Source organism: Cucurbita pepo, chromosome 15 (assembly GCF_057944985.1).
Source record: "Cucurbita pepo subsp. pepo isolate OVF chromosome 15, ASM5794498v1, whole genome shotgun sequence".
Taxonomy (NCBI): domain Eukaryota; kingdom Viridiplantae; phylum Streptophyta; class Magnoliopsida; order Cucurbitales; family Cucurbitaceae; genus Cucurbita; species Cucurbita pepo.
The window spans coordinates 2,229,358-2,242,175 of NC_141812.1; the positions used below are offsets into that span (position 1 = coordinate 2,229,358).

At 39.8% G+C, this 12,818-nt stretch overlaps 2 protein-coding genes across 9 annotated transcripts; one reads left to right on the plus strand and one right to left on the minus strand.

Moving 5' to 3' along the window:
* The first annotated feature begins 1,125 nt into the window (after positions 1-1,125).
* Positions 1,126-6,910, plus strand: LOC111811160 (E3 ubiquitin-protein ligase CHIP). 3 transcript variants are annotated; one of them, XR_002817504.2, is made up of 9 exons: positions 1,127-1,450; positions 1,544-1,611; positions 1,707-1,770; positions 4,422-4,493; positions 4,694-4,827; positions 6,045-6,198; positions 6,266-6,376; positions 6,454-6,635; positions 6,764-6,910. XR_002817504.2 is itself a non-coding variant. In XM_023697908.2 (8 exons), exons 1-8 carry the CDS (start codon positions 1,334-1,336, stop codon positions 6,577-6,579), a joined length of 846 nt encoding a protein of 281 aa, XP_023553676.2. In that variant the 5' UTR covers positions 1,127-1,333; the 3' UTR covers positions 6,580-6,701. The 3 variants fall into 3 exon arrangements, 2 of the variants coding, with proteins under 2 accessions (XP_023553677.2, XP_023553676.2); XM_023697908.2 differs by lacking the exon at positions 6,764-6,910 and having other exon boundaries at positions 6,454-6,701; XM_023697909.2 differs by lacking the exons at positions 1,544-1,611; positions 6,764-6,910 and having other exon boundaries at positions 1,126-1,450; positions 6,454-6,701.
* Positions 6,911-7,628: 718 nt separating this feature from the next.
* LOC111811543 (U-box domain-containing protein 9) lies at positions 7,629-12,578 on the minus strand. 6 transcript variants are annotated; one of them, XR_002817561.2, is made up of 4 exons: positions 12,001-12,578; positions 10,119-11,294; positions 10,017-10,049; positions 7,629-7,865 (listed from the first exon to the last, which is right to left on the minus strand). XR_002817561.2 is itself a non-coding variant. In XM_023698440.2 (2 exons), the coding sequence occupies exons 1-2, from the start codon at positions 12,283-12,285 to the stop codon at positions 10,203-10,205; spliced, it is 1,377 nt and encodes a 458-aa protein (XP_023554208.2). In that variant the 5' UTR covers positions 12,286-12,578; the 3' UTR covers positions 9,998-10,202. The 6 variants fall into 6 exon arrangements, 1 of the variants encoding a protein (XP_023554208.2); XR_015411917.1 differs by lacking the exon at positions 7,629-7,865 and adding an exon at positions 9,405-9,871; XR_015411916.1 differs by lacking the exon at positions 7,629-7,865 and adding an exon at positions 9,405-9,876.
* Between the last annotated feature and the right edge of the window lie 240 nt (positions 12,579-12,818).

Consider the following 12,818-nt stretch of genomic DNA (forward strand, 5'->3'; position numbering starts at 1 on the left):
TCGTGAAATTAAATGGGTAGATACCACAATTTTTTTTTCGTAATAACATGTCATTCATAAATATGCACGAAGTCTCGTAATTGACTTTCCAAAATACTTAACAATCATCCATAATATGATAGTCACAACATATCTTATGGATCCTGTGAGATCCCACATCGGTTGGGGAGGAGAACGAAACATCCTTTATAAGGGTTTAGAAATCTCTCACTAACAGACACGTTTTACAACTTTAAGGGAATGCTCACAAAGAGAAAGCCCAGAGAGAACAATATCCGCTAGCGATGGGCTTAAGCTGTTAGAAATGATATCAGAGCCAGACATCAGACAATGTGTTAGCGAGGAGGCTGAGCCCCGAAGTGGGGTGGACATGAGGCGACGATATGTCAGCGAGGAGGCTGAGCCCCGAAGTGGGGTGGACATGAGGCGACAATGTGTCAGCGAGGAGGCTGAGCCCCGAAGTGGAGTGGACATGAGACGACGATGTGTCAGCGAGGAGGCTGAGCCTTGAAGTGGGGTGGACATAAGGCGATGTGTCAGCGAGGAGGCTAAGCCCCTAAGTGGGGTGGACATGAGGCGACGATGTGTTAGCGAGGAGGCTGAGCCCTGAAGTGGGGTGGACATAAGGCGATGTGCCAACGAGGAGACTGAGCCCCGAAGTGGGGTGGACATGAGGCGACGATGTGTCAGCGAGGAGTCTGAGTCCCGAAGTGGGGTGGACATGAGGCAACAATGTGTCAGCGAGGAGGCTGAGCTTCGAAGTGGGGTGGACATGAGGCGATGTGTCAGTAAGAACGCTGGGCCCCGAAGGAGGTGGATTTGGTGGGGGTCTCACATCGATTGGAGAAAAGAACGAGTGTCCGCAAGGACGTTAGATCCCAAAACACCTTCCCGAACAAATGCATTTTAAAAGTCTAGAGAGGGCAGTGGACGTGGCTGTTATATATCCGATCTAATTGACCGAGTCAAATCCTTGAAAAGAGAGTTGTTTTAAGATTACAATTTTCAATGCCTTGACTCGATCAGTCAAACGAGCACAATAAAAAAGTCAACCAAAATTATTATAGACAAGAAAATCCAAAATTAAATGAAAAATAAATAGAAAATAAATGGCAAATTTGGCGTCAATTTCATCTTTTTGGCTGGAAATGTCGTGAAGTCGAACCCTCCCTTCGCAAGAAACCGCCTCTTTTCCTTTCATTGTTCTTCTTCCCAAAATCAATCTCTGTAATCCAATTTCTGCAATAATCTATCTTGTTCTTGATTTCGAGAACCAAAATAAAAACCCTAAAAGCTATATTCAGCGTCGTCGCTTTGATTTCGTCGATTGGCGATGGGGCCGGGCGTGTTCTTGTCTGGCGCTGCAAGACAGGCCGAGATTCTCAGAAAAGATGGAAATCACTATTTCCAGAAGGGCCGGATTGGAGCCGCCATTGAAGCCTATACCGAGGTTTCTTCCTGTCTCTCGAATTGTTCTTTCTGGTCGCTATTTGGGTATTAAAATCGAATTATTTGGGATATTCTTGTTGTTTTTTATTTGAAGGCGATTACGCTATGTCCGAATGTTCCTGTGTATTTGACGAACCGTGCTTTGTGTCATCGCAAGCGGAAGTATGTACGGGCACCTATCCTTGCCCCATTTTCTTCCTTATTACGGAGAGAATGAGAATTTATTGTTATGATGTGTTGTTTTTAATGGTGTATAGTGATTGGAAGAAGGTGGAGGAGGACTGTCGGAGAGCTATTCAGCTTGACAACAATTCTGTCAAGGTACTATTCTATAAACCTTGAAATTTTGGTTTTGATTCTTAGAGTTCGATATGGAAGTGTTGATGAAGACGCTTCCCGTGATACTTACAAAAGACCTTTCCAATTTACAATGAGAGAGGTTTATGACTTCTTACTGACCTTGTCCATACTAGAAAGCTATTTCGATAAGTTTGCTTCTTGGGACAACACAATTGGGGTAAGGTCAAGGCTTAATTCGGCCTAGTCTATAGCTTCGTTTAGGTTCTTACCGAACTTTAGGTCCTAGTATTGGTTGGCATCTTTCCATGTTTCTTTGGTTGTGACTGTCTTGCAATGAGAGAGTCTGTACAAACGAGAATATTGCAAAGCTAACGTCGTGTTGTCAATCCAAGGGTTAGTCTAGAAAGATGTGTTTCCTCCACCACCCACTGGCGAATGCGGTTGATGATGAGGTTTTGGTACTCTTTTAGATGCTTCCATGCCCCCTTTGTAGAATGTGGGGGGACTCATTTGTACCTGATGTAGATGCATGTAGATATCCATTTGGCGAGGAGGGCTCTCTTCTTTTTCTTCATTGAATATAGCCCAAGACCTCCCTTGTCTAGTGGGAGGTTTACGATATTTCATTGAACAAGACGTGAGCTGAGCCATTTTTCACCGATAGTTTTTTAATAATCTTTTTATTTCCAGAGCCATTTTGTGAGGCATTTCGAGTAGAGACGTGTAGTTAGTAGGAATGTTTGACAATGTGGTTTATATAGGGAGAGCCTTCCGCCTTTGGAAGTATAGCATGATGATCATGTCGATGACCTTTCTATTGTTTTCAATAATGGTCCTCTAAAAGGAGAAGGATTTGAGGTTTTCATTTAGGGACAATCTCATGTACATATTCGGCCTTTCACATCTTTTACCGCCATATCTTTTGGCAAAGTCGTCGATATCCTTTGTGCTAACATTGACCAATGATCTTTATTTTCTAGAGGTTGATGTTTTGTTTCGAGAATCTTTTGAAGGTTTTCACTGTTCCAGACATGTTCATTACCAACATGGAAGCCATTTATTTGCTTTACGTATTCTACCTTGTTGAGTAAGAGATTAAGGCAATCTAGTACTATAATGAAAAGAAAAGAGGATAGTGGATCTTCTTGTCGAAGACCTTGTGTAGCATAGATCTTCTTTCTCGGTCATCCATTAATGATGATCGAGAAGTTTGTGGAAGAGATGCATCCTTTGATCCACCCGCCATTTTGAGCAAAAGTCTTTTGTTTTAAGAATGTTGTCGAAGCAAAACCCAATCAACCATGTCGAAGGCTTTTTGTAGGTCAAGTTTGATGACTGCACCTTTTTATTTCTTCTTTTTCCATTTGTCTATAAGCTCATTTGCATGAAGGATGCATCAAGGATCTAACATCTCTGTACAAATGTCGAACTCTTTTGAGGCGTTCTAATAAAACCCTTGCTATAATTTTGTATAGTCGTGTCGTAAGACTTGTCTTCTTTGAGATCAAACATATATATATTTTTCATTTAAGTTTCCGTTGATAATTTCATTTAGAATTTTTTTTGGAACACTCTCATGATATCGGTTCTCAAAAAGTTCCAACATTTTTTTAAAGAATTAGGAGGTAAAACCACTTGATCCAGGAGTTTTGTCAGAGCCCAAGATCTTTATCGGCTTCCATACCTCTTCTTCGATGAATGCAAACTCAAGGGAGGTTGCTTGGCGATGATCAGTTGGGCTCCAATCAAGATTATCGAGAAATTCGGTGAGGGTGTATTGTCCTTTTTATATATGTGTGTTAAGAGGACATGAATTTTGAGACCATTTCATCTTCATTGATGAGACTTCTGCCTTGCGTCGATAGACTTTTTATGATGGTACTCTTTCGTTTCTTTGAGGTCATGATACAATGGAAAAATCTGGAGTTTTTTACACTTTGCACTTTATATGCTACCAATGATATGAAGGGCGAGGAAACTAATGTGATCTAACCATATATTCTCAAAATGGAAGGGCGAGGAGCACCATTTGAGGCAACCTAGGGAAAACACAATGGGATAATGATTCGATGTAGGTCTATTTAGTCTTAGACATGAGTAATACTAAATTTTCCCCAGAGGCCTTCAATAGCAAAAAATTTGTCGATGAGTGTCAAGGTAGGTGTGAATCTGTTGTTTGACCAAGTATAATGTAACAGCCCAAGCCCAGCGCTAGCAGATATTGTCCGCTTTGACCCGTTACGTATCGCCGTCAGCCTCAGGGCTTTAAAACGCGTCTACTAGGGAAAGGTTTCTACACCCTATAAGGAAGGCTATGTTCCCCTCTCCATCCGATGTGGGATTTCACATATAAAGATCATTTATGAGGGGATGATCAATGAGTTCAACCGTTCTTATGAAACTATCGAAATGTCTCATGCCTCTAGTGACTTTTCCGCTAGATTTTTCATGTGCCTAGAAGTCGTAGACCAGAAGCCAATTTTATGTGCGAAGGCAAGAGAGGTCCTGTAAATTCTTGGTATTTTTCCGGTGTCCAACGAATATCGGAGAGTTAGAGTCTCTATTGCACGTTGCCCGAACTAACGTGCTTGTGCTTCTTATTATATATATATATATTTTTTCTTTCCTTTATTTATTTGTTCTTACATTTGTTGGCAATTTTTGATGTGCAGGCACATTACATGGTAGGATTAGCATTAATACAAAACAAAGACTATCCTGAAGGAATCAAGCATTTGGAGAAGGTAGTTCTTCATTAACTTCTCTCTAATTTTTGTAGCATTTAAACAAAGATCTCTGATGGTACACTACACAACTCGCCTATGATCCACGGATACTCTCGTTTTAGGGACTTTCAATATATAGACTTTCGATTCGTATACATCGAGTGAGCGTATAGTTTATTATGCTAACACAAATTTAAATTCGACCTCGTGTTTTATAGGCGTTGGATCTTGGTAGAGGTGCAAATCAAAAGAGTTATATGGTAGAGGAGATATGGCAGGAGCTTGCAAATGCCAAATACAGGGAGTGGGAACAAGCATCCACCAAACGTTCATGGGAATTGCAGACCTTGAAGTAAGTTATTTTTCTCCTAGAGCTTTTGGTTTTGGGAGTTGGAAGCCTTCAAATAAGTTTTCTTCCGTGAAGATGTCGATAATGATTATGTGAAATCCCACCTTGGTTGGAGAGGGAACGAAACATTTCTTATAAAAGTGTGGAAATCTCTCCCTACATACGGGTTTTAAAACTGTGAGGCTGACGGGGATACGTAATGGGTGAAAATGGACAATATCTGCTAGCGGTAGGCTTGGGCTGTTACAAATGGTATCATAGCCAGACACTGGGCGGTGTGCCAGTGAAAACGCTGGCCCCCAAGGGGGTGGATTGTGAAATCCCACATCGATTGCAGAGAGGAACAAAGTTTAACTTATAAAGGTGTGGAAATCTCTCCCTAGCAGACGCGTTTTAAAACTGTAAGGCTGACGGCTATACGTAACGGGCGAAAACGGACAATATCTACTAGTGGTGGACTTGGGCTGTTACAAATGGTATTAGAACCAGACACCGGACGGTGTGCCAGCGAGGACGCTGGCCCCCCCAACGGGGGTGGATTGTGAAATCCCACATCGGTTGGAGAGGGGAACGAAACATTTCTTATAAAGGTTTGGAAACCTCTCCCTAGCAGACACGTTTTAAAACCGTGAGGCTGATGGCAATATGTAATGGGTGAAAGCGAACAGTATCTGCTAGCAGTGGATTTGGGCTGTTACAAATGGTATCAGAGTCACACATCGGGCGGTGTGCCCGCAAGGACTTCGGGCCTCCAAGGGGGGTGGATTGTGTTATCTCACATCGGTTGGAGAGGGGAATGAAACATTCTTTATAAAGGTGTGGAAACCTCTCCGTAGTGGACGCGTTCTAATAAAACCGTGAGGCTGACGACAATACGCAATGGGTGAAAACGGACAATATCTGCTAGCGGTGGGCTTAGGTTGTTACGAATGGTATCAGAGCCGGCCACCAGGCGGTGTGTTAGCAAGAACGCTGGGCCTCCAATGGGGGTGGATTGTGAAATCTCACATCAGTTAGAGAGAGGAACGAAACATTCCTTATAAAGGTGTGGAAACCTCTCCCTAGCAGACGTGTTTTAAAACTGTGAGGCTGACGGCGATACGTAACAGGCAAAAGCGGACAATATTTGTTAACGGTGGGCTTGGACTATTATAGATTAGATATTAAAAAAGAAAGAAAGACGGGTTTCTCTAATTGTGATCTATGTTACTATTTCTCAGGGAGGCTTGTGAGGCTGCCCTTGAACAAAAATACTTCCTTGACCAGTCTGAACCAGAAGGGTTCGTAGATCAAGCCGAAAGCGCTCATCGGGAACAATTAAACTCTCTAAGAAGTGTGTTTGAAAATTATGCCGTGGCTGATGCGCCATCTGAGGTTAAGCATTTTGACATAACATTAGCCATTTAAATCCTGTGAAGGTACTAATTTGATGTGTTTTCAGGTCCCCGATCATCTTTGTTGTAAAATTACGCTCGATATTCTTCGTGATCCCGTTATTACTCCGAGCGGGGTTACATATGAGAGAGCAGTGATCCTCGACCATTTTCGAAAGGTCGGCATTTTCCACGTTGCTATCCTACTCGTTCATGTCCTATAGCTACAATTCTAACTACTGGCTTCCTTGTTTAGGTTGGTAACTTCGATCCCATAACGCGGGAGCTACTCGACGAGTCTCAGCTAGTACCGAACTTGGCCATAAAGGAAGCTGTACAGGCATTTCTAGATAAGCATGGATGGGCTTACAATACAAATTAAGTATACATGAGGTCTTGTCTTTTGATTTGCTGTTGTGCAATTTGTTACCATGGCTGGTTAGTTTCCTGTACCTGTACAGTTATTACTTAAACCTCATAATCGATGATATATGTCTTTACTAATCTCGTTGGGTGCACCTTTTTCACATTCAAATTGACGTTTTCCATCATAACTTACATACTAGGAATGTCGATAGATTTAAGTTCATCCTTCTTTGGTTCTTCAAGAGTGTTATTAATCGAGCACAAGGGTTATGATCAAGCTACCACTCGAAGGTTAGTTTAGCATGCTTTCTACTTGATGTTTCTTTTATGCTCGAGTGCAACTAACAAAAGAGAAAAAATTTGAATCTCGACCTCAAAAGAACTATTACTTTGATTGGAGAGTTATTTTCATGTTGGTTGAATCTGTCTGCTATTAGACACATTTGGTCAAAACTAGTATTGATCTTAGTTATTCTTGCTCGTAGTATCTTACAAAAGAAAGAGGTAATGCAATGCATGTTTACAACATACATGGAGCGATACCGATATTCAATCGCTTGAGATATGTTCATTATCATTGATTAGGTCTATTTTCTACCGATTTCGTGATTTGGATGAAGATATTTTGATTCCAAATGCACGAGGGTCAAGCATTATGGGTTGAAAATCTCTCTCGACTCATGTCATACTCATTGAAAATCTCTCTCGACTCATGTCATACTCTCATGGACCAACAATTGATTGCTATTGTCCAATTCTCCCAAAATTATTGGACAGCACATCACATGATTTTTCATTAGTTCTAAAATTTCCATATGAACAGACAACTTATAAATTTTTTGATTAAATGAAACATTATTGTAGACAAAAAAAAAAGCAACTAGGACGTTGCATCTTCTAGCACCAACCACACATTAATTAGACAAACAATTGCGTCGTTTTCTTTCCAAATCAATATTATAACCATAACCCATTTTGAAATTTTAAGTCCGTCTTTCAGAAAGATGGTTTTGAAACTAATGGTTAGAAACTAAACTTCGAAAATATTTTTGAACACTTGAAAAGTCATTCCAAATAACCGACCCTCTTACCGATTCGAACCAAAGAAAAAGTTGGATTAGAGAGAGAGAGGGGGGGATGTCACCATTGTTGTGTAATGAGATGGATTAATATCAACATAATGCTATGTTCTTTGGATGCAGCCAAACCCCATACCTTGTTATTATGTGGCACATGGTAGACCCTCCTCTTCTTTGGATTTCTCTCTCCAAAATGTTGATTTATATCCAGAAAATTTAACACCTAACAAGGACCCATTGGATTTAGTAGAGGTTAGGCTTCACAATGAAAGTGACAACAATGCTTGGATTTAACCTAAACAATGTTCCAAGAAGGAAAAGAAAGTAATAAATTGGTATTCTGATGAAGTGTTCAAACTTTATGGTAAAAAAAGAGTAGCACGTCTTCATCACGATCTAACTAATTGGCATACCTATTGTACAAAGAGTCATCGATAATCGTATATCTATTCGAGCATAGTTTAAAGATAAAGTACCGGTTAACATTTTAAAGACAATAGCTAATCTCCCAATTCACACTTATTTAACTAAAAAAATCATGCGTGTTCAATCATTTTACCTGTAACGGACCAAACCCACCGTTAGCATTTATAACGTTGTCTTATTTGGGCTCCCATTTCTTCCATTCAAGGTTTTTAAAATGTGTCTACTAGGGAGAAGTTTCCACATCCTTAAAACGAATGCTTCATTCTCCTTCCCAACCAATATGGAATCTCACAATCCACCCCCCTTTGGAGTCCAGCGTCCTTGCTAGCACACCGCCTCGTGTTCACTCCCTTCGGGGCTAAACCTCCTCGTTGGTACATCGCTCGGTGTCTAGCTATGATACCATTTGTAACAGCACAAATCCACCGCTAGTAGATATTGTTTTCTTTGGGCTTCCGCTCAAGGTTTTTAAACCGTATCTACTAGGAAGAGGTTTCCACATTCTTATAAATGATGTTTTGTTCTACTCCCTAACTGACGTGGGACCTCACGTCTTCAACCTTATAAATGTTTAAATGAAGGCTATAGAAAAGTATAGTCTGTAAGAGATTCCAAATATCCAGCTAGCAGGGACATGAGGGGACTTTTCCCTCCCTTAAATACAGAAAGATGGGGCACTGGAAAGCAGCCTGCCTTGATTTGATGTTACTATTTCTGTTAATATTTTAAAGAAAACAACACTATTCCAAAAAGAGAGAGAGAGAGCTACAACTGAATACTATAAATCTTAACAGCTAAAAGAATTTCACAGAACTATCCTTTAGGCAAGTCATAACTAGCATCATTTTGGCCTCAATTGCACCAAATAATGGAGCCAAAAGCCACATAAAAAGAAAAGAAACCAAAACAAAATCATATAAAAAAAAGGAAAAACAACTGTTCGGCTTCCGTGGAACCCTTTTTATCTTCACTTATAAACAACTTTCGAAGTGCTTAAAAAGTCATTCCAGACATGTACGGTAACTAAAAGTATATTTATACCTTACTAATAAGTGGGAGGAGATTGATTACGTACCTCTAACTACAGCAGAACTCTTTTTATCTTCACTTATAAACAACTTTCGAAGTGTTTAAAATGTCATTCCAAACAGACCTGTAACTATATTTATATCTTAGGAGGAGATTAATTTTGTATACCTGACATTTTTCTTCCATAGAAAATGGGAAGGTGGAGGAGATAAAGAAATGACAAGGAATTCATAAAGCAATCCAATAGATGTTGGGGAAGGGGAAAGTCTAAGGTAAAAGGAGGGTCGCTCCATTATGGACAAAAGGGGGTTAAAAGAGAGAACTATATTCACAAAAAGGTGTTAGGCATCCAATATTCCTATTCCCTCCATCGTCAAAGGGACCACATTACTCAATATCACAGATACCATTTAAAATGATGCACATTTGAGATCCCATATCAGTATTGTTACCATTTGTGAGATCCCACATCAGTTGGGGAAGAAAACGAAACATTCTTTGTAAGGGTATGAAAACCTCTCCCTAGTAGACGCATTTTAAAAACCTTGAGGGAAAGACGCATTTTAAAAACCTTGAGGGAAAGTTCGAAACAGAAATCCATAAGAGGACAAAATCTGCTAGCAGTGGACTTAGGTTGTTACACCATTCACCTTCTCCTTCTTGTCCAATCTTAGATCCTTTTGGTACCACTTCGGAACATATGCAATGCTACAATCAAATCCTCTACCCTTTTGTTCTCTCCTGTCATATTTGCTTACTTCCCTTTGAACAGCTCTAACCTTATCCGTTCAGTTCAATGAAACAGAGAAGAAGAGAAAAAACTAAATTTGCAGAAATGCAGTAGCGATGAACTGAACAATGTCAAAAGAACAAGTAAACTAAAACAGAAACAAAAAGAAAAGCTATTAACAGAACTCACATCATATTTATTCACAGTGACTAACTGATGAACCTGGCAGAGAAATCGAAATTAGACTCCACAGGATAAGAGAATATACAAAAAAAGAAGATCGAAGATTACCCAAACAGATGACCGAGTCTTAGAAAAGGCGAGAGTACCGGATTTAGAGGCAGAATCTACAAGTTTTTAACGCCGAGAATTTCATTACGCAGTATGGGTCATATTAACTGCCCTGTTTAGTCTTTCAAGTATGCCACTGGCCTTTCTCTTGGCCCTTGAAGTCCCATTCTGAGCGAGTTCAGAGATAGTTCGATACCATTTCTCCTCCTCCTTCATATCTTTCCACTTGGTTCGATCATATAAGCAGATAGCATGGATGATCACAATGCAATTCTCCTTGTTACGAGAACAAGAACTTTCCCTGATAATTCTGAATAAGGAAGGGACAGCTCCCAGCTCTCCGATTTCTTCGACCGCCTTTTGATGGCTTGATAGCATTGCAAGAATAGCCAACAGTTCATCAACATGCATTTGGTTCATAATCTTTTTCAGAAGCACTCGAACTGCACCATCTCGCACAGCTCTTGCTTTATTTTCATGAAGTATACAAAGATTAAATATGGCTGAAGCAGCATCCTTCATAGATAAAGGATGCCCCTCGTCTAAAAGGTCGATAAGGGGCTTCAAGGCACCAGATTTTCCAATGAGTGCTTTGTTCGAATCGAGAGCTGACAGAGTAAATAGGGCTGCAGCTGCATTGCTCCTCGTTTCCATGGTTCCTGATCTCAACGCTTCCTTTAGAAGCGGTATTACATTGGGAGTTTCAGCTACAAGCTTCTTGTTGTTGTCATGGATCGACAGATTCAAGAGGGTTGTGATCACATCCTCTTGCAGATCCGCATGAATACTACTTTGTGACTTATCACCACAAAGTGGACTAAGCAACAAAGAGATGGCATCAAGGGACTCGCCAAAAAGCGCTCGAAATGAGGGCATTCTCTTCGTCAACATACGAAGCTCCTTAGCAGCTGCTTTCTGTTCAGGTATTGTCATAGACATATTCTCTATTAGCGTGAGAAAACGGTCTCTATCAGCCTCGGTTATCACATCGTCATCAAGACAATGCACACGGACACGATCTTGCAACTCAATTCCCCTACTTGTACACCACTGAGATATCATTTCACGAATCAAGTGATTGGGAGTGAGGTTCGTGTGCGAAAGAACTTGCTGAGTTCTCGGACACGTTCGGTTTCCTGATCTTAACCATTTATGAATGAAAGGTCTGTCATATGTCTGCAACAAGATGGAACAAAACAACAAGAACTACCAAACTCAGAAACCAACATAACGAAAACAAAGAATTCATAATGGTAATTAGATCTAATCCTACCAAAATCATACGCATATAACAAAACATCTACAAATTACTTCTCCTCATCTATTCTACAGATTTCCAGGAAGATCATTCATATTAATTTACAGTCAACATCGTGAATACAACACAAATCATGAACATAGTTACTGAAATATGTAAAGGGTTTAAATCGTCGGCCATTTAAAATTACATACAAAAGATGCAATGTCAGTGAAAAAAACAGAAATGAACTCAGAAGTTAAATGGAAAATTCTAATCTACAGAAACCTCGAAATCCTGTAGGCTCTCAATGTCGAATTCAAACAGAGAACGCTGTAATTTGATGAAGAACACAAACAAACAGCAAATTAGAGGACTAAATTTAATGAAAGCAGAGACGAAGGAAAATTGACCACTCGTGTCCTCAAAGTTTCTTTAATCTATGCGCTTCGTGTTTTGATCCATAAACACTACGATTTAACGCGAATGGGTAAAGAAAACCCTCAGAAATGAAACGCAAAGCAACAAAACCGCTAAAGAATCGTAGTGTTCGGAAGAACAAAACAACGAAGAATCGCGGATTAGAACCATAATTTCTTCGAGACCTAGAAAAGAAATCACGGAACGGAAATCATCAGAACAAACCTCGCCAGTAGACACAACGACAGGATCTCTCATGAGTTCCCTAGAAAGCGGACAACGAAATTCATCAGGGCAAATGAGATTCTCGTAACGATTAGAAGAGCGTGATCTCTTCCTAAGTTTCAACTCCTTGAGCGCAGAAATAATCTCTTTAGCATGATCGATGGTGTCGGTAGAGCAATTATCATCATCAATTATAGCATCAATAAGTCTCTGTAACTCCCTCTTCAACTCCGTGGCTTTCCCCATGACTGTAGGATCAGAATCAAACACCCCCGTTTTCGCCATCAAGATCGGAGAGGAAGGCGACGATCACTGCAACATGAACAGAAAAAGCCGACAAAATACTTGTAGAACACTGCTACATACAATGACGATTGAACACAAAACTCCCCATCTTCAACACCTCTCCATTACTTCAAATCTCTCTCTCTCTCTCTTCTCTCCTCAATCCGCCATTAAAGGGTACAGACAGCACCGATTTTCCTGTGCTTCCATTCTCAGGAATTGTATGAACTTAAAAAACCGATGAAATCTACAGCGAACCACATATACTCTCCTCCCTAATTTCTCACGGCTTCTTCTACTTCAATTATCCTTTTAATTTTTAATTTTTTTTTTCAAATAGCATTTTCATAATTTCTTAAAATAATAATAATAATAAATAAATTATTTTCCTTTCTTTTTAGGGTTTACCCTTTTTTTATTTACGTTTTAAACCTTTGAATTAAATATAATACACGTTTTTATTTAATGTTTTAACTCCTAAATTATATTTATGATAAATTATTTCAATAACTTTATATTAAATTTTCGTTTAA

What these genes read in the sequence shown, in the direction of transcription:
- LOC111811543 (XM_023698440.2), bottom strand. Translation starts at nt 12,285, where the DNA reads ATGGCGAAAACGGGGGTGTTTGATTCTGATCCTACAGTCATGGGGAAA. An exon ending in TCGTTGTGTCTACTGGCGAG is followed by an intron (nt 11,295 to 12,000) that starts GTTTGTTCTGAT and finishes ATCTTGTTGCAG; the next exon opens with ACATATGACAGACCTTTCAT.
- LOC111811160 (XM_023697908.2), top strand. Translation starts at nt 1,334, where the DNA reads ATGGGGCCGGGCGTGTTCTTGTCTGGCGCTGCAAGACAGGCCGAGATT. An exon ending in TTGACAACAATTCTGTCAAG is followed by an intron (nt 1,771 to 4,421) that starts GTACTATTCTAT and finishes TTTGATGTGCAG; the next exon opens with GCACATTACATGGTAGGATT. An exon ending in TGGGAATTGCAGACCTTGAA is followed by an intron (nt 4,828 to 6,044) that starts GTAAGTTATTTT and finishes ACTATTTCTCAG; the next exon opens with GGAGGCTTGTGAGGCTGCCC.